Genomic DNA, 19,315 nt, shown 5'->3' on the forward strand with positions numbered 1-19,315 from the left:
CCACTTATGGGTTCACCACACCTCAGTACCGTATTATCTCTAATATAAGCACAGTCTCCAATAATAGAACACCATGGGGCGGCATTCAAAAAATAAAGTGCTCAGTCTCCATTATAAGCACACTGTGTAAATTCATTATCTGTACCGGCGAAAAAAAACCTGAAATGTGTGTGTCATACATGAATTTGGCATGGCAACATGCCTCTGAAATGAGGTTGAAATAATAATGGAACAGTCTCCAATAAAGGAACGTCTCCATTAATAGCATGAGGCGGAGGTACATTGAAAAAATAAAGGACCGTGCTTATATTAGAGATAATACGGTAAGTGGGTTCGGACAAGGTGCAGAAAAAGGATTGACGGCATCAGGGTATCCGTCCTGGGATCCAACTGCAGTTACCCCTGGGGGTGTCTGTACTTGTATGGTAGTGATTCAGTATTACGAGTGAACTACCCAGGAGTCCATGGTAGGACCAACAGGTTGGAGGGAGGGGGGGGGGGGGTATTCGCACAAGACCTTTGATTTTCTGTAGGAAACCCGTTGTTACAATGTCACATTGGCCCTAGAAGGGGTCATACAGAGGGACAGTAGAAATATACCGTGTGTGATCCTACACACAATCAAAGGTCTTGTGCGAGTACCCCCCCCCCCCCCCCCTCCAACCTGTTGGTCCTGCCATGGACTCATCGGTAGTTCACTCGTAATACTGAATCACTACCATACAAGTACAGACACCCCCCCCCCCACACACACACACACAGACATACCTCTATCCCCTCCTCCCCACACCGCCCCCCCCCCCCCCATCTCACACAGAAACGTTTACACAGACTCAGTTGTAATTTTCTCACGATAACAAGGCACTAACACATCAGTTCATCACACAGCACTCACAATCTGTCATGTGAGTTGATGCAGGCGCGTACGCAGGGGGGGGGGGGGGGTCCAGTTGCCCGGAAACCCCCCCCCCCCCAAAATGTTCCAAACGAGCAACATTTTTGGGCACATTTTGGTAGGGCGTGCGATTGATCTGACAAGAATGCAAACTTCAACAGATCGTAACTCAGTCAAATCTGCCTCAATTCCAACGATCCAAATATCCAGGTCGAATAGAAAACTCTCAGCTGTCGGTCGAAACAATCTGCGAAGCACTGCGAGCAATGGTTCTTGAGATATAGCATTCGTTAGTTGAGCCGCGATCCCGGCAATTTCCAAATCGCGCAGTGCAACTTGAGTATCGAGAATTTGAGACTATTCGTCACATTGACTTGCTCAAATTTGCAGGGGCTTCACTTGTGATTATTCTCAAGAGTACACAGCAAAACAATCGAAACTCTGCGATCGAGAAAAACGAAATCGCTGGAGCAGGATGCTTTGGGCCTTTGGGTCATTTTGCACCGTTGCTGCACTCTATACAAGCGCTGTATACAGGTACAGTGCAGCAGCGTAGCAGCTGGTCCGGCTGTTCCGGACCAATGCCAAAAGTGCCCAGAGTGCAGGATTTTGCTCCCTAATTTCAAAATTTTCCCGGGTGACACCCCAACCCCCATACACCCAGACTACCTCCAACGGCGGTGTTACCCGCCCGCAGTGTCCTGGCTATCATTGTCGATCTCATTCTCTTTCTCTCGTGGATACCATTCCACTTCCAGGAAGCCCAAGATTATGAAGATTGAGTAAGTAGAACTGAAGTTATGATCCAAGGAATGCGAACAATGCATCATTTTGAAATTTTTTTAAAGGTAAAAAACACATTGTTTGTACAAGTAATTCCGTTGGAAACCCCCCCTAGAGGTGACCCTGCGTACGCGCCTGCTGATGATAACTTACTGTAGTATGCGATGTCTGAGTGCTGCCAGCATAGCACAGTGTTGGTTGTGTTCACTTAGGTGTTCACCAGTTTGACGATGTTTGCCACAGAGGTAAGCCATGCCACAACGAGGACATGCTTTGATGTTGTCCAGGTCATAGCAGACAAAACATGCTGCTACACGTGGACACCATTCCAGTAGTGCAATGTGGTGATCAATGCTCACTTGGCCTCTCTTGGATTGACGATGCAGGGCAGCAATGAGAGAGTAGTATAGTAGAGTATCGTCTCCAGCTTGTGGTGGTACTGAGTACACAATTCCAGACACTGAGAGACCAGTTGCACAATTTCTTGACAGGTAAGCACTGAGATCATTAACCAATGACTTCAACGGTGGGAAGAGTTTGGACATTTCTGCAAGTGCAAAGATCGTATTCTAGAGCAAAGCACACAACAAAGAAAAGTGTAGAAAAGAAAGTAACTGAAGCCAGTACACTCGAAACAGAGAACATCATGCACAATAATAACAAATCAGACTGATATAGCGGAAAGCTACACATTCCATTTCACTAGTTGACAATGTTCAAAATTATCACATTCCCCTCTGTGTTCTTCAAGAAATCTACCTTAGAGAGACAGACACTATACAGTAGATCATATACTGAGTACACTGGTTTGCAATACAATGTTCCATTCAGAGTGGAGTGTGGATGAAAAACAGTTATGGTAACCTGAATTGTGAACACTGCACTACCAGCTTACCTCAATCCTGAGCAGTGTTCTAGCTGTCTGTATACAAGACTGCATCACTTCCACATCAGGTACCTTGTTCTGGCTACAGTTGTTAATCAGTGCTGTTGTGCGATCTGCTGGATTTGAGCCATGACACCATCTCCTGACATAGTCCATCACAATGTTGTAGGGATGCCGTGCTGGTAGAGTGAGACCCAATGGAGTTGTGTGTGCCCTTCCATTAACTACCAAGGATATGTACCGGGTGTTGTACATACCACCCAAGTACATGTCCAGTAGTGTGGACACTGTGTCATTATCCATGCAGTGCAGGTACCGTTGTAACTGAAAAGTATACACAGTGGTATTGTCGTCATGGACATTGACCGAGCGACTGATAGCAGTTGGTACATGTTTCCATTCGCACTGTGGTATACCCAGTGTTGTAATCAATGATGGTGAAATAATCCACTCACTGCTACAGGAACTTGACAAGACCTTGCCCAGGATCACAAATATGCATTGTAGCAGAAGATCGTACAGAAAAGCACATGACTTGACTGCACCATCCTGTGATAGGAAGTGTGATGAAATCACTCTCTCAGCAAGGTCTTCTACCACCTGTACATTGGGTATATCCTTGTTTAGCAGAGTGGAACAATACAGTTGAATGAGTTTCAGGGTCCATTCAGTGAGACCTTTAGCAAGACCCATACTGCGTGTTGTTGTAACACGCTGGTACACCACCTGCAGACGGGATAGTGTTTCCTGGCTCGGTTCAACCTGTCCTTCCCTGCAGTCGATGTCCAGAGACATGGATACCCTGCATGACTCCAGAGAAAGTTGAAACAAAGGTAGCTGCAGCTGTGACTCCACTCCAGTCGGTTCTTGTTCAGATTTTTCCAGGAGCATTTGGGTTCTGGAATCCAAACTCTCAAAAGTGACATTAGAATCTGCAATGCTTGGACGGAGAATATAACGCAGGACCGAGTTGCAAATGCTGTCAGCTTGTACAGATAGCGGTGCTTTGTCCAATCTTCGAATCCTGTCCCCAAACTCTTCAGCAAATACTGATCTCCCAAACAAGGCCAATAGGATACCCGACCACTTTGTTAATCCAGAGAAAGGAAGCAAGTCGTCACCAGACAAAACATCAACAACAGACAACGCCATCTGAATATTCACTTTTTCCTGAAGCAATTGGGAACTCCAATACACTGCTTTGTCTGCACCACAACCTCTAGAGTCATCAGCTTCCTTGACAAAACCAAGGAAATGCTTGCACATTCGACGTTGGTACACACGTCGCTTGTCTTCAGGGCATTGGTAACGACCAAACTCGGCGATGAATGGTTCAAGTGGGTAGCGGTCCAGATACGGATTGTAATCCAGGAAACAAATCTTGATCAAAAGGATCAAACCGTACAAGATGAACCACATTGGCCTTAGTGTCAGCCAATCCCACCATCACACAAGCACATTTAGATGAGAATGAGGAGCGCAGTTGAGAGATAGCATGGAATGATTCCTTGTCATCATGTTGTAATGTGTTGTATGCTAATTCCAACAGCTTCAGGATTCGATGATTTGGTTTCAGACCATCATTGTTGAACACATCGAGACCAAGATCTTGGAATAACGACAACAACATGGTTGGAGTTAATCGACCACCTTGTAGAAGACCAGCTGTAATGCGTACAGCAAGTGGAACATTTCCACAACGATCCACTAACCTCTGTGCATCTTCAAAGCTCACACTACCTTCAACACATAGACCATGGAGAAGACCAACAGCACAAACCTTTGTCAGACCATCAAGACGGTGTTGTTGTAGTTTAAACTGGGCAGCGTGTAGGTCAAAGTAAACTCGACTTGTCAGTAGGACATGAACGTTGTGTTGTAGTCGAAGAAGTCGTTCCACAACATCTTGTAGCTGGAAATCTTTATCAGCACCAGCTTGGATAGCATCCTCAGCATTATCCAGAATAACTAACATTTGTTGTTTGCGACCATCATCATCCATGCCATCAGTTGATTTGGTTGTCTTGCCAGTAGTTTCAGATGAAACAGGATTTGTTTCGAGTCGGCTTTGAATTATTGCCTGGACAGCGTCAACACCAGCTACACCGCGTAAGTTAAAGAACTCCACACGACAACCAGCATTGCGACATATATGTCCCACAGCAATGGCTACGGACGTCTTCCCAAAACCAGCTGGTGCCACAAGACTCTGCACCCGTGTAGATGATGATTTGGACTTTGTTGTGAGAATTTTGTGACTGATCTCTGTAACAATGTCATCCCTGCCAGTGAAGTGTCGGTCTTTGTCGGGTAGAGATGACTGGCTTGAAGTTGTTGATCGTGTTGAATCCTGTGTTGTAGTCAATGTTGTATTGGATGTTGTACCCGTTCTAGTTACATTGGCTGTTGTTTCAGCTGATGTTGGTTGTTTGAAGATTGGTTCACATCTGTTGGACGTCCGTTGTTGGTCTGCCTGACAAGCTCCCACTGGGTGCTGCAATGGCTGCGTCTTCTGTTTGCCAACTGTTGCCATGGTGACACCTACCAAGGAAACAGAAATTATGAATAAACCTATTGTAAGTTTTAAATCTTTTTCAAAAGGGATGCATGACCTACTGCCTTTGTTAAGCGAAACGTTTTTGCATTTTTTTACAGTTCCGTCAAAAGCATTCTATGGCTACAACACACTTCGCAGAGGGGAAACAAAGCAGCATACGAGAGGTAGTAGTTTATAGATGTCACACAGTTTGTTTCGAAGCCTCGCGGTCCAGCTTCTCTCTCTTCATCTGAATCCGATGACAACTCATTCCCTGCATTGAGTCTGCTACCTCGCTGACTCCCGTCTACAGCGCTGACACACTGACAGCTCTTGCTCCGTAATCTTTAAAGATGCTGAGAAAAAAATGATCGTACTTCTTTGCTTGAACTGTGAGCTTGACGATTTGCACGGTGCCGCTGTCGGCAGTGTTTCTCTCCGCCGCTCCAGAATGCCATGGAAGGTGCCATAGCGGCACAACCAAAATTTAATGCTTTTCATCTTGGCAGCAGGGTTCTCCTGCCAGCACGTTTCCAAAGCCTCCAGAACTTCTGAGCTCTTTTCTGGTTTCCTTCGCCATTAGTGACACGTCGGTCAGCAGGTTGTGGAAGAACGCCAAGTCGTCCGCGTTGAGATCAGACCTCGCATAACCGCACACATCCGTTTTCCACAAAAATATCTGATAGGGAACCGGATAATCGAACACACATACCGTATGACATACAGTATGTGTTGTATGCATGGCATATGCTGTAAATCGGTAACTAACAATTTTTTTCCGGATGGCAAGGGATCTAGATAAATGAGGACCGGATAAGCTAGGTTTGACTGTACCAGCATCACTGGTTGTGTATGTTGCATCCTCGTGAAACCACCACATTTTCTGTTGCATGCTTGTCATGCATCATGTAGAACCACTTCTCGCCTCCATGTGTCTCGTTTTTCAGGTCGGAGAATTTCATGGTCTGGTAATTCAATTGGGAGAGGACAAATTTCATGCGCTTTATTTTATGCTCGGCTGTCAAATCCGGCTTGATGTATCGTCGCCGTCTCCGCATCTGAAGCACCTTGCACCTAGCTCAAACAGTCACAGGTGAGAAATTTACTCCTTCTCTTACCAGCTTGCTGGCTAGTCAGTTCAACGACAATCGACCCCAGTTCTGATTGTTTACAACAATCAGCTTTTGTGCGATTTCAGTGGTGAACTTTTGACCGGCTCCTCGGCCACACTGGGTGCGTTCGATTACAGCCATTAATTGATTCATGAATGGAATCTTGTCGTTGGATTTCATGTCATGTAGCCCTGGAATCAGTTTGGAATCCATTTACCCTAACATGGGGTGATGTGAATAGCCAGGGACGTTTCATGAATGGATTCAACATCGTTTTGCGGTTATAATCGAACGCACTCACTCTTTCCGCTTGCGTGACCAGTTGAGTCCTGACACTGGAGCGGCACTTGATACTTGCTCATGGTAGATCTACTTTGAAGTACAACTTGAGTTGTTTGTGCACAAATTTTACCTTGAGATTTAGAGAACTTGGGAAGTCTGAGAAGAGCTACGCGAACAGCTTCTTGATCTTTGTCAGCGGTCTACCTGCCGTGAATTCTGCGGCATGAAGAGTGACGTCCTTTTGATTGGGGATCTTCATGGCTTTCCGTCTTGTGCGCACAATAACTGGTATTGTTGGCGGTGATACCGGTATAATTTTCAGTATTGTTCTTGACAGGCATTTTGCAATCTCCCTAGGCCAAGGAGCTCACAGGAATGGTTTTTGTAAGGCTCTGTTTCTCATTTCTCACTTCGGTGTTGTGCGCTTGTGGGTGTGTTCTGGTGACATCCTGTCAGGACAGGGCTATACTTCTTAAATTTCTCCAAAGGACTCCACGCGTATCGGAGGTTCTAAGCCTATCAGAGTAATGGATGTCACCATGGCTACCCTATCTGGGGGGGGGGGATAGATCACTGACATGTGTGTCTAATGCCTATAGGAAGATCATAAACAGAACACTAAAACGCTCTCCGAGTTAAAAAAAAAACCCTATTAAGAAGTTTTGCTTATCAGCGGAGAAAGTAAATTAAAAAATCATAGTACTGGTAGTGTTCTCAGACTGTTCTGTGCACTGAGCAATGACAGAGGGATAAGTTCAAGTTAGAAAATAACGCCCCGGTTGCAGCTATTACAAACAAGAACCCCGGGTTTATCTCCTACTAGCGGTTGTGGTCGAACTCTATGACTAGTAACAAAGTCATGTTCCACTGATAGAGTATTTTCCACAATGGTGTTGATGACCATCTTGACTTAGTGAGATCTTTTGGAGGTCATTGAATAATGGCTTGTAGCCTTGGGCTTAGTATTTCCATGGAAATGTTCAAATTTAACTCTGCCGCCAAAGTACTTTGCAATCTTCTCTCTCCAAGAACTACTGTACTGAGTCTCAGTTGAACATTTTGTCTGGAAAGTGGTATTCTCTGGAATGCTGCACTAAAGCTGCTGCCGGCGTAGCAATTAGACCAACTGACTCCGACTAAAGCAATGTTTGCGATTTCGAAGTAAACTGCAGAACTTTAGAAAAACAAAACTCATCAGCAGCTACGATGCAAAGCAATAATAGGAACTTCAAACGAAAAATCATATTCGAAAGTTTCGCATGAAACGCTATTTTTTGTGAACCGGGAAGGTTTCAGAAACGACCTGCGAAAGTTTGAAACATAAATTCCAAGGCAATCCAAAGGCAATGCCGCTAGGGTTTACCGGGTGTTAGCGGCCGTCGTGAGTTCCCTTCAGGAACGGACACGATAAATTACTTTTTACTTAACCTTAACCAAAGTTAAAGCTATGATTGAAGTTTGGAAAATGAACGCCTGAGCAGTCACAGAAAGTAATTCAAGTATGAATGGGGACGGTGTGGTTTCCGTCCAGCACTGCACTATTTGGTGCATAGATGCGCGTGCAAACTGAAGTGCATGGCGATACAGGATGTGCATATGCAGGCCGTGTGCATGCATGTGCTGCACGGCATGCATGTCGGGTGTGCCTGCTTGCACAACTCACATGCTTTCACCGTCACAGCTTGTACAGTGAGCGCGCAATTCACTCGATTTTTACGTCCAACACCGGGAAATCGCTGTGGGCTGGCTTCTGTGATAATTTTCCTTCTACTGCAATACAGTGCGAGGCTAAATGTTCTGGAATCCTCTTGTTTTAGACTAATTCGAGGCTGCTGAACACGAAAATTGGGTGTACCTCCCGGGGCCGAGTATGAATCTGGTTGAGATCAGTACTTCACTATGCCTCTGTGCAAACCACGGCTCCACCTTTTCTGTTCAAGCATGGCATGTGTGGCATCAATGGAAAGGCGATGACCTCAGCTACCTAAAATAGCATTGACAAGGGAGTACTGGCCACGGGATCAGATAGAAGCGGGCGGGCTCGAAGTCAGGCCAAAGAGCTTTCACGCGGGCCCCATTGAAAATGTACACGCGAGTTGTGACTGCAGTTTTCACCTGACCCAGGCTGGAACTGAACTCCCTAGCAATAATCTAGTGACCCATGACAGTGCTTCAGGCCCCTGGCACCTGCATTTCTTGTAGATCTACAGAATCGTCATGTAGATCTGGTTATAACCTCAGGACTGTCCATCTAACTGAACCCACCCAGGGTCAGCTCTCAATAAGATTGATGTGAATGCATGAACTGATTGATCTCTGTAAGCACTTCTCACTGCTAACAAGTAAGTACAGTGCTGCTCAATGAAATCCAGTCGTGTCACTCAAGTTTGTGTCTTGCACCATTTTGCAGCCCAATGTTTGCAGGTCTAGGGCTGCGCAACGCCCAGCGCGTACTTGAGTGATGCTGTGACTGGATTTCATTGAGCAGAACTGTACAAGACATGTAGTTACACGAATGTTCAACGAGCCCCCCCCCCCCCCACCCAATCTTCCTACGTCACGTAATCAATGTGAAAACTTACCGGAGAACGAGCCAAGTGTGGACTCATCATCTGCCGACATTGATATTGGCTTCGTCGGATGGTCAGTTTTCCCACTGGCAGTTGGATCGCGTCGCTTTGCCATGGTACTGGCGACATGTTCCGCTACATGAGGCTGGCTGTGCTGAATGAGCCTCAGGAACGTGTCGACCTGTTCCTCTGTTTTCTTCAGCATCAGCCTCACCACGTACTTTGTCAGATCAGACTTCACGTTTTCCTTGCTAGAGGCAGTATCATATTCATCAACGTCCAGCACATCATTCTCCAGCAAGAGTTCCAAGATCACGGATGCATCTAGATTGGAAAGTAGGAAGGCTATGTTATAGCGCACCCTGTCTGCCATTGTTCACCCTCCTGCCTGTCCGCGTGACCACAGTTCACTCGCACTGCGGACTGATCACGATCGAAATCGAGTTACTGCATAACTTCTTAGGATCAAAGAGTTGTCTTTTCTCAAGCAATAACACGTACTTTCAAGTACAAGCCGTTCATCAGCTGTGGCTCAGGTACAGAGCGAATTTCATGGAGGCAAACAATTCTTCGAAAATCACGCTTGAAATGTTCAGCATCAGCTCGATCGCCTAGGCTCTTGGCTATCACAGTATCAGCAACAGCACTAAGAGAATAGTAAAAAATACTAAAAAATAGTCGGAAGGAGATGACAACGTCAACGCGGTCGTTGCAGCCATGCCGCCAGTACTGGCAAGTGGCAGTAGCCTTCGCATTTGGCCGGCGTTGGGCCTGAGTGAGGGTAGACTTCTACCGGGTGAGGTCTCCGACTCTCCGCCAGCCTCCGACTCCGGTCATGGTTGCCATGGCGTATGCGTGCACGAAGAAAGCGTTGATCTGACATAGCTGAGTGATAGGATTTTTTTCGGTTCCCTGGATTATTGGCTGATGATTGCAGTGATATGAATCGAGTAAACTGTTGTAGTATGGCAGTGATAATGCAATTAATAATGGTCAAGATTGTAGAAAGCCAGACCGAGTTGTAAGAGAACGCGTGTTGATCGCGATGAATGGCATGATGTTGATGACCGCAGACTGGAGGACTGAGCCAACTGAACTGAACTGCGTGTTGGATATTATTTGAACATCTATTGAAACGTCAAAATGGAAATAATTCAGTGCGTGGCTAGATGGTCAACAGATGTAAATCGTTGCCTGCAATAGTGCACGTGTCTTGTTGTTCTATCGGATCTATACAGTTGGTTCGGTACATGTATCGTCCAAGAGTATGAGACAGAGGACTCGAAATTTCGGACACGGGGCGAGTGACCACTGCTAGCGAGCTTTGTGACCAATGACGTGGCCAGGGTTGCCAGCCATTATTACAGTGAGTGAAAGCAGAAAGGATAGTCCAGGTGCTGAAGCCTCTTGAGGAGCTTGGCAGCGATGAAAAAACACGTTCACAAGTTTCACCACGAGTGGATCGTGCCCATCAGAATCTCTGGTCTGTACTGTCACCCGGTCGAGCATTGCCTCTCAAACATATTGCCGGTAATGGCTGGTCCCGTCCTGCTCGGCTCTCACTGTATGCTGCTGCTGCTGTGGGCCTGCATCTCGCTGGCCTCCGTGTCCGTCGCACACTGTGGGGCGGCTTCCACCTGCCGTTCATGGCGTCCAACGAGTACCACAACTACCATCATGCAAAGTTAGTAGTGTAGTGTGTGCATTCTGCATTGATTGGTAGCTGTACTAATACCTTGCACATACATGGGAGGCGGTGAATGCAAAAATCTGACTTGAGCCCCCCCCCCCCCCCCCCCCCCATGTTCTGACTGCATGTATAAAGCCACGTGCTAACTTTTCGAAATTTGCACAGAGAAGAATACAGTCGTCGCCAAACAATCCGCCCAATGCTATGCTAGCTACTGGTAGCAGTGGCAGTGCATGCTACCCATGCACTGCCACTGCTACCAGTAGCTGTACTGTGCATGGGCAGTATGCACTGCCACTGCTACCAGTAACTGTACTGTGCATGGGTAGCATGCACTGCCACTGCTACCAGTAGCTGTACTGTGCATGGGCAGCGTGCACTGCCACTGCTACTGGTAGCTGTACTGTGCATGGGTAGCATGCACTGCCACTGCTAGTGCTAGTGTACAAGCCTAGTGCATGGCACATGCTCTGCCGTCGGGACTGTGCTCTGCAGTGCACAGTCTTGTAATGGAATTGCATGATTTGCAGTTGATTATAAAGTAATCAATCTTCTCCTTCGATCTTGTTCAAATAATTCTCTAAATGTACTGATGTTTTGACATCATAGTTTTTCGAAAGATTCAAATAATTTAGTTATCATAATGTTGACTCGCTTTGAATCGCTGATCAGAGCATGATCATGTGATCTGATCATGCTGTGCGCCATTTTTGCTATGGTTCTTTGATGCGCGTGAGGGCATGAACCTCGCGGCATCAGGCTGGCTTTTGTGGATCTTTTTACTCTCCTTTTAGACTAATTCCTGTAAACAAGCCGTATTTGGGGTCTTGAGTGTGTGGTCGTGAGGGATCGAGGGAGCCTACAGACGGAATTGGTAGTGCTCTAGGGTCCGACCTAAAGTAGAAAGGAATTCGATTACAGATTTGGTGCCGAAACCCGGGAGGGGCTAGGGTCCGACCTAAAGTAGAAAGGAATTCGATTACAGATTTGGTACCGAAACCCACGTGGATGCCCCGGAAAAGTCGTCGTGGTCGTGGAAATACAGTCCAAAAACAGCAACGTGGTAGTGCTGGTTGTGAGCAGACTGATCAAAGTTCGAGTGTCAGTGCTGTCAGTGTGACAAATTTGGACGTCGCGGACGATAAAGGAACTGTTGCGCGTGCTGGTGAACACCTTGTATGCACCATGTCCTCCAAATTTGATTCGTATTTGAAACAGTATCGTGGAGCTCGCGATGACTTTGATGTCTTTTGGAGAAAGTTTATGGTGGCTGCTCAACTTCAACAATGGACAACAGAGGAAAAGCGAATGGCACAACTTCCGTTATTCTTGGATGGAGATGCCTTTTTAGTGTGGGATGAGCTCTCTGATGAGGATAAGAAAAAAGAGAACAGTGTGAAACAACGGCTGCGTGATGCCTTCACGCTGTCGACAGGACAGGCGTATGGCCAGTTTGTTACGCGCACCCTTGGTCGATCCGAGAGTGTGGATGCATACGCTGCGGATCTGCGCCGGTTGTTGATTGCAGCCGGACATAAAATCGAAGCGGACGGCAAGTCACCCATGCTCATCGAGCAGTTCATAAGGGGCTTGCCGTCGACAGAAGCCAACCAATTGACATCGAATGGTGACACGTCATCAATTGGAGCCTGCATGGCATATGTTCGTCGCCTGCGCACTTCGGTGTCGCACATGTCGGGTGGTGTGTCGGCCATAGCAGCGTCTTCGGTGAAGTCGTCATCCTCATCCAGCGGGCGAGGACGATCCAGTTCAGTGCTGTGCTTCGAGTGTCATGAAGTCGGGCATATTTCACGGAACTGCCCGAGTAAAGTTAAGAAACGATGAGATGGTGCTAGTGGTAACTCAGGTTGGCGTCTGATCTGTCACTTTTGCGATGCGGAGGGACACCTCAAGAAAGATTGTCCCGAGAGAGAAGCGTGGAAGAAGTCCCGCAGTAGTAAGACGTCAGCATCTGCTGCTGCTCCAGTTTCTGGTGAATCCGCTCGTCACGTTCAGTGTGTGCCATCGACAAATGTTTGTCTGCCTCACGTGTACGTCGATGCAAAATTGCTTGGCGTGGAGGAACATCGTGCTGTTGCAGTGGTAGACACGGGATCCTCCCAAACGTTGCTGTCTGCCCAGTTGGCTAAGGCCTTGCACTGCCAGCTGACCCCCTCCAATGCACAGATTTCTGCAGTCGATGGACGGCCATTGCCAGTCTTGGGCGCTACCAGAGTCACACTATCACGACAAGACTCGGCGAATGTTGTGCTGCCGCAGACAGAGGTGGAGGCGCTCGTTGTGGCAGATCTCAAGTCAGTGTGTGCAGATGTACTAATTGGCTTGACCCTGATATCAGCTGTGGGTGAGGTTCGCGTACGCTACGATGGCGATGATCTGGCGTCAGTGGTCTTTACAGCTGCTGAACCTGTCTGTGCTGCCGCAGAAAAGAAGTCAGAGCATCCACTATCGTATGTGTCAGTGGATGAGGATGAGGTGGGTAACGTCACACTTTCAACGAGTGATGGCAGCGTACGCTGGAATAATGTACTGAGCCGGTGGGAACTGACATGGCAATGGAATGATGGCGTCGGTCCCGAAGCCAGTGTTGGGTCGGGTATCGGAGAATACTCGCGCCATAAGTTGACGGCGGAGCAAGAGAAGTTGTTCCAAGATGAAGTTGATTTGTGGATCCACAACGGCTGGCTGGTCCCGCACGATACATCAGTTCATGGTCCCCCACAGTGTGTTCTGCCGCTCATCCCGCAGGTCCAAGAGCACAAACAGTCTACTCCAGTGCGACCGTGCTTGGATTACCGGTCGCTGAATCGTCTTGTGAAGTCCGAGCCTGGCAGAGAGGCCCCTATCTGTGGAGACAAGCTGCGCAAGTGGCGCAAGGCTGGTCCTGCACACGAGTATGTCCTCATGGACATCCGGAAGGCCTACCTGCAAGTTCATGTAGCAGAGCAGCTTCAGTGCTTCCAGATTGTGTTGTGGAAGGGCAAACGATTCGTAATGCAGCGCATGGGTTTTGGATTATCTGTCACTCCAAAGATGATGGACGCCATAGTCAAGTGGGTCCTGCGCGATGTTCCGGGAGCCGACAATTACGTCGACGATGTGTTTGTTGCAAAGAATCACCAAGTGGAAGCCGAGGCAAAGTTGGCAGAGTACGGCCTCGCAACGAAACCTGCTGAACAGCTGCCTGAAGCTCGAGTGCTGGGCTTACAGTTGCAGCAGGATGCAACCGGCGAAGTGACATGGGTTCGCCGTGACATCGATGTGTCTCTACCAGTGCGTATCACCAAGTGCAGTCTGTTTAGCTGGTGCGGCCGCGTCATTGGTCACTACCTGATCTGTGGGTGGTTACGTACAGCATGCAGCTTCGTCAAGCGTCTGTCATCCGAATGTGGCAGCTGGGACAGCGAAGTGTCTGACGTAGTGTACCAGTGCTGTCGTGATCTATCTGCTCGTCTGTGCACCGAGGATCCAGTGCGTGGCCAGTGGCATGTTCCAGTCAGTACCGGTAGAGTGCAAGTGTGGTGTGACGCATCTGACCTGGCGTATGGTGTTGTCCTGGAAGCAGGCGGTGTAACAGTGGAAGACCGCGCGTGGCTCAGGGCCAAGGACGACAAGTGGCATATCAATGTCGCAGAGCTAGAAGCCGCCATCCGAGCTCTGGAATTGGCTGTTGACTGGAACGTCAGTGAAGTGCACCTCCTGACCGACTCTAAGACTGTACACGGGTGGATTCAAGCTACATTATGGAACGCGTCCCGTGTCAAAGTGTCGGGTCTGCAAGCCCTTCTGGTGCAACGTCGTTTGGCTATCCTGTCGGACATGATCGCTGTTGCTGGGCTCAAGGTCACCATCGCGTGGGTGAAAAGTGAGCAGAATCATGCCGATTGCCTGACCCGTGTTCCGCACCGATGGACAGCTCTCGCCAAGACTGTTCTCAAGTCTGCAGATGAGCGTCGCCATGAGGGTACGTGTGGTATCTCTGTTTCTGTGCCGTTGCCATCATTGTCATCGGTTTTTGTCTCACTTGACAAGATAGCTGCTGAACAGCAACGTGATGAATTGATTTGTGCCACTATCTCTGACTTGGTAGCTGGTAAGCCTGTGTCTGTGGCTGCATTCAAGCGTGTGCAGCATCAGCTTGTAGTCGTTGAAGGTGTATTGTACCGCAGTGTAAAGGACCCGATAGATGGTGAAGTCGCAGTGCCCGTTTTACCTATGTCGCTTCGTGAAGAGGTATTGTCGTCTGCACATTCTGCTACTGCCCATGGCAATTGGGAGGCCATGTGGCGCAGTATCCGCCGTCGGTGCTATTTTCCCAAGCTAGCTGAGAGTTGTCAGCAGTATGTCCGAGACTGCAGCCCTTGTCGTTGTGCCAGCTCTATGTCTGCTGGCCCAGTTCCGAAAGTGCGTTCCGACTCGCCCAGCCGACCGTGGGAAGTAGTCCACATTGATACCCTTGAGTTGGGTGCGTGTCATAGTGGCAGGTATCATTGTGTGTTGGTCTGTATTGACTCTTTCACAAAGTGGGCAGAAATTATTCCGCTTCAGAGACATGATGCGTCCAGTGTTGCTGCCGGCCTGGTGGAGTTGTGTACCCGATGGGGTCCTCCACGTGTCATTCGCAGCGACAATGGGTCAGAGTTTTGTAATGCCATGGTCTCTGCATTGTTTGATGTCTTCGGTGTGCATGTTCGCCACGGCGCAGTTCGCCACCCGCAGTCGCAGGGCAGCGCTGAGCGCTTTAACCGTACCCTGCTGAATATGATCCGTAAGACCATTGACTCGTCGTCTGATTGGTTGACAGAGCTCCAGGTATTACTGTATTACTACCGTACTCGCCCCCATGCTGCCATCCAGATGTCGCCAATGATGGCCATGGTCAACTGGGAGCCATGTGACCTGATCGTAGAGCGTCCTGTTGTCGAAGGTTCGCTTATGTCCTGGTCAGCTGAACTATCACTGAAGTGCGCTCGGATTCGTGACTTTGTCAATGATACTGTGGCCGAGTCTGATGCTGTTTTGGCTGAAGAGAGTGAGTGTCCGTTTGTCGTTGGTGCCCCAGTTCTTCTCCGTCGCCCAGAACGTCACCAGAAACGGATGACTCCATATGAACCTGGTTGGTCTGTAGTGCATATCGTGTCACCGTCTACCGTTGTCATCAGCAGCACCAACTCCAGTACCGGCCGGATTAGTGAGAAAACGGTCAATGTGGAACTGTTGAAGCCTAATGCGTTGCAAACAGAGCCAGCCCCAGCAGCACCTGTGGATGGTGCCGCTGCAGAGAATGACAGTGACAGTGCCACGTATGTCCGTGTGTTGCCAGCAGCCGAGCCCTCAGTTATGCGGGCATATGGCTTTGTACCACCAGCACGGTATAGTCACTAACTTTCCGTTGTTGGCCTGCGTGTGCGCATCTGTGTGGGTATGTGTGCGTGCGTGCGTGTGTGCGTATGTGTGTATATTCAAGTCATGTGTATGTTCGTGACATCTTCTTTGCCTTACTTGTTTCTGTTTTATTATTCTTGTGCTTTTATTTATAATGTCATCAGGCGGTGAGGTGTAGTATAAGTTTGTTGATGACATTCAGGTATTCATTGCATGAATGGTTATGTCATCAGGCGGTGAGGTGTAATGGAATTGCATGATTTGCAGTTGACTATAAAGTAATCAATCTTCTCCTTCGATCTTGTTCAAATAATTCTCTAAATGTACTGATGTTTTGACATCATAGTTTTTCGAAAGATTCAAATAATTTAGTTATCATATGTTGACTCGCTTTGAATCGCTGATCAGAGCATGATCATGTGATCTGATCATGCTGTGCGCCATTTTTGCTATGGTTCTTTGATGCGCGTGAGGGCATGAACCTCGCGGCATCAGGCTGGCTTTTGTGGATCTTTTTACTCTCCTTTTAGACTAATTCCTGTAAACAAGTCGTATTTGGGGTCTTGAGTGTGTGGTCGTGAGGGATCGAGGGAGCTTACAGACGGAATTGGTAGTGCTCTAGGGTCCGACCTAAAGTAGAAAGGAATTCGATTACAGTCTGTGCTGTGCTCGACTCGACTGCAGCAGGCAGAGTGCAGAGCCGTGGACTGTTTTAGTTCAGTGCTATGCTGGTAGACCCTCTAATGACTGTAAATGCATGAATGCGATTGTGACAGGCACCATGTCACTGTACATGTATCCATGGCATTGGCTGGATTTCTTTGGTGACGACTTTATTACTCCCCCAATCGCTGCCCCATCAACAGAAAAGAAATGCTCCCTGTTTCCAGCACGGCAGCAGTTCACTTGCATACCAGTGTCATGGTTGTTGTCTCTTTTTACCATGAATGTTCCTATATGTATTGTCTGATTCTGATCCAATGTACTGCAATGCCCTCAGTTTGGTGAGTCTGCCATTCGATGATGCCGAGACCTCTGGTCAGTTGAGCATGGCAGGTCCCACCAGCACCGTCTCACTGCTGACTCCATGCTAGCCCCATGTGCCTGCCGATGAGTTTGTGTACCTCGTATATAAAAACCTGATATTATTTTTTTGTTTATGTTGGCTGCTGCAGGTTCAACCTTCGGCATGCTGGGGATCTTTGATTTTCTGTATGGCACGGACAGTCGCTTCTGTCTATCAAAGTCGTACGAGTGCCATTCCATGCTACTTGGCACCACCCCAGCCAACGTTCTGATTCCCTACGAACCGAAGAAATTCCAGTAAAAAGGTCAAGTCGGCAGTGTATGTGCAGTGTGCAGTGCATGTGCATGTGTGCATCCTCACTGCTGTTGTTAGTCTCCTCACAGTCCACCCTTGACCGTCCCATTCTCCAGTTTCAATGCTAGTCTCCTCACAGTCCACACTTGACCGTCCCATTCTCCAGTTTCAATGCTAGTCTCCTCACAGTCCACCCTTGACCGTCCCATTCTCCAGTTTCAATGCTAGTCTCCTCACAGTCCACCCTTGACCGTCCCATTCTCCAGTTTCAATGCTAGTCTCCTCCCAGTCCACCCTTGACCGTCCCATTCTCCAGTTTCAATGCTAGTATCATCACTACTCTACATGTATATGTATTTTAGCATATCCACCATCAATGCTGGTCACATGACAAATTACACTTACCTACCCTCACTACTTCAAGTATGCCGCTGATATTATTATTTTTATTCACATAGCTATGGGTTTTTTTGTGGCAAATTCACTAGTGCCCTAGATCGGCCCAATCTGTGTTCTATCATAGGTGGTTAAATAACGACATCGCATTGTTCAATCTTCCAGTCCTATCAGTGACAACTCTCATAGCCAATGTGCATTGTTTCCGACGGCGATCACCAAGAAGTTATGTTCTCTTTCTCACCTAGGGCCGTTCACAATTTGTTTTCCATTTCAATTTCCGCCCTTTCCACCATCCTGGAAGCATGGAGAGGGACAGTACTGGTATTATGAATATTTTTATGTTACAAGCGGGGCATTGGCTATGTCATCACTCATCAGTACTACTTTCCGGCTGTACTGCTATGACATCACTACTACTTTCCAGCTGTCCTGCTATGACATCACTACTACTTGCTCCCAAGTCACTCTGTTTTCTGTACCCGACTACCGGTACTTAATTGTGTCACTATTCAAGGTACTTTATACTTGAAGTACTACGCTTACTTCATACAAAGTGTTGCAGTATGAAGCCTGAAATCACATGCAGTCTAGGCGTGCCTGTACGATACCGGCATGCCGACACTGCAACTTGCTGTTGGCACCCCCCCCCCCCTTGAACACTGTGTGCCATTGCGCTCGTGGCAAATCTAAACTATCTGCTCATCCACATCCAGAGGGCTCAGACCCCCGCCCCCGCAGACGTTACATACTCTTGTGCCTGCCCATGAGCACGGCTAGTGATCTCTGGGTGCAGTATCGCCGCAGAATCATGGTCCGTGACGTTTGCCACCTCCATTTATCTACACTTGAAGGTACTGTCGTGGGCTTTGAAAACAGTTGAGAAGTCAAGCGGCCACTGGGCACTGACCTTGCAGCCGTGAGCACAGCTGGTCCATTTTTACAGTCAGTACATAAACTATAGTGTGTGTACATGCAAACAGAAGTAAGGGTGCCGGTCCAGGTCATCCCATCTGATTTCAATGTTCACGACAGTACATTGTAGATCTTAACCATGATGAATTTGATCATTACAACACTGCTGCATATTACTGATGGTAACATACTGCAAATACTGGCAGAGGTAGGATCCCGATCATGAGCTTGGGATGAATGGGCACACTCTAGTTTGGCATGCTGTCCCGCTGAGTATGTATATACCCACACAACAAACACACACACACACACACGTGCATGCACATCCATGTGCACCCCCCCCCCACACACACACACATACATCCATGTGCACCCCCCCCCCCCCCCAACACACACACACACAGTCATGTTAGCTCCCGACTAAACTAAGTTCCCTCACACTTCCAGAACACAGGGGTTTTGTAGTATTGAATAATTATACGGACGAAGTATTTACACAAGAGAGTAGCCAAGAGTGAGAAGG

General features: G+C 47.9%; 1 protein-coding gene and 1 long non-coding RNA gene across 2 annotated transcripts; one reads left to right on the plus strand and one right to left on the minus strand.

Annotated features, from left to right (window-relative positions):
- Positions 1 to 1,128: 1,128 nt before the first annotated feature.
- Positions 1,129 to 4,003, minus strand: LOC135813375 (uncharacterized). Its single transcript, XM_065326476.1, has 2 exons — positions 2,574 to 4,003; positions 1,129 to 2,247 (listed from the first exon to the last, which is right to left on the minus strand). Exons 1-2 carry the CDS (start codon positions 3,981 to 3,983, stop codon positions 1,828 to 1,830), a joined length of 1,830 nt encoding a protein of 609 aa, XP_065182548.1. The 5' UTR covers positions 3,984 to 4,003; the 3' UTR covers positions 1,129 to 1,827.
- Positions 4,004 to 10,002: 5,999 nt separating this feature from the next.
- Positions 10,003 to 18,363, plus strand: LOC135813383 (uncharacterized). Its single transcript, XR_010553015.1, has 2 exons — positions 10,003 to 10,748; positions 17,336 to 18,363. It is a non-coding gene; the product is annotated as an uncharacterized LOC135813383 (long non-coding RNA).
- The last annotated feature ends 952 nt before the right edge of the window (positions 18,364 to 19,315 follow it).

The sequence above is a fragment of the Sycon ciliatum genome, chromosome 1, assembly GCF_964019385.1.
Source record: "Sycon ciliatum chromosome 1, ocSycCili1.1, whole genome shotgun sequence".
Taxonomy (NCBI): Eukaryota; Metazoa; Porifera; class Calcarea; order Leucosolenida; family Sycettidae; genus Sycon; species Sycon ciliatum.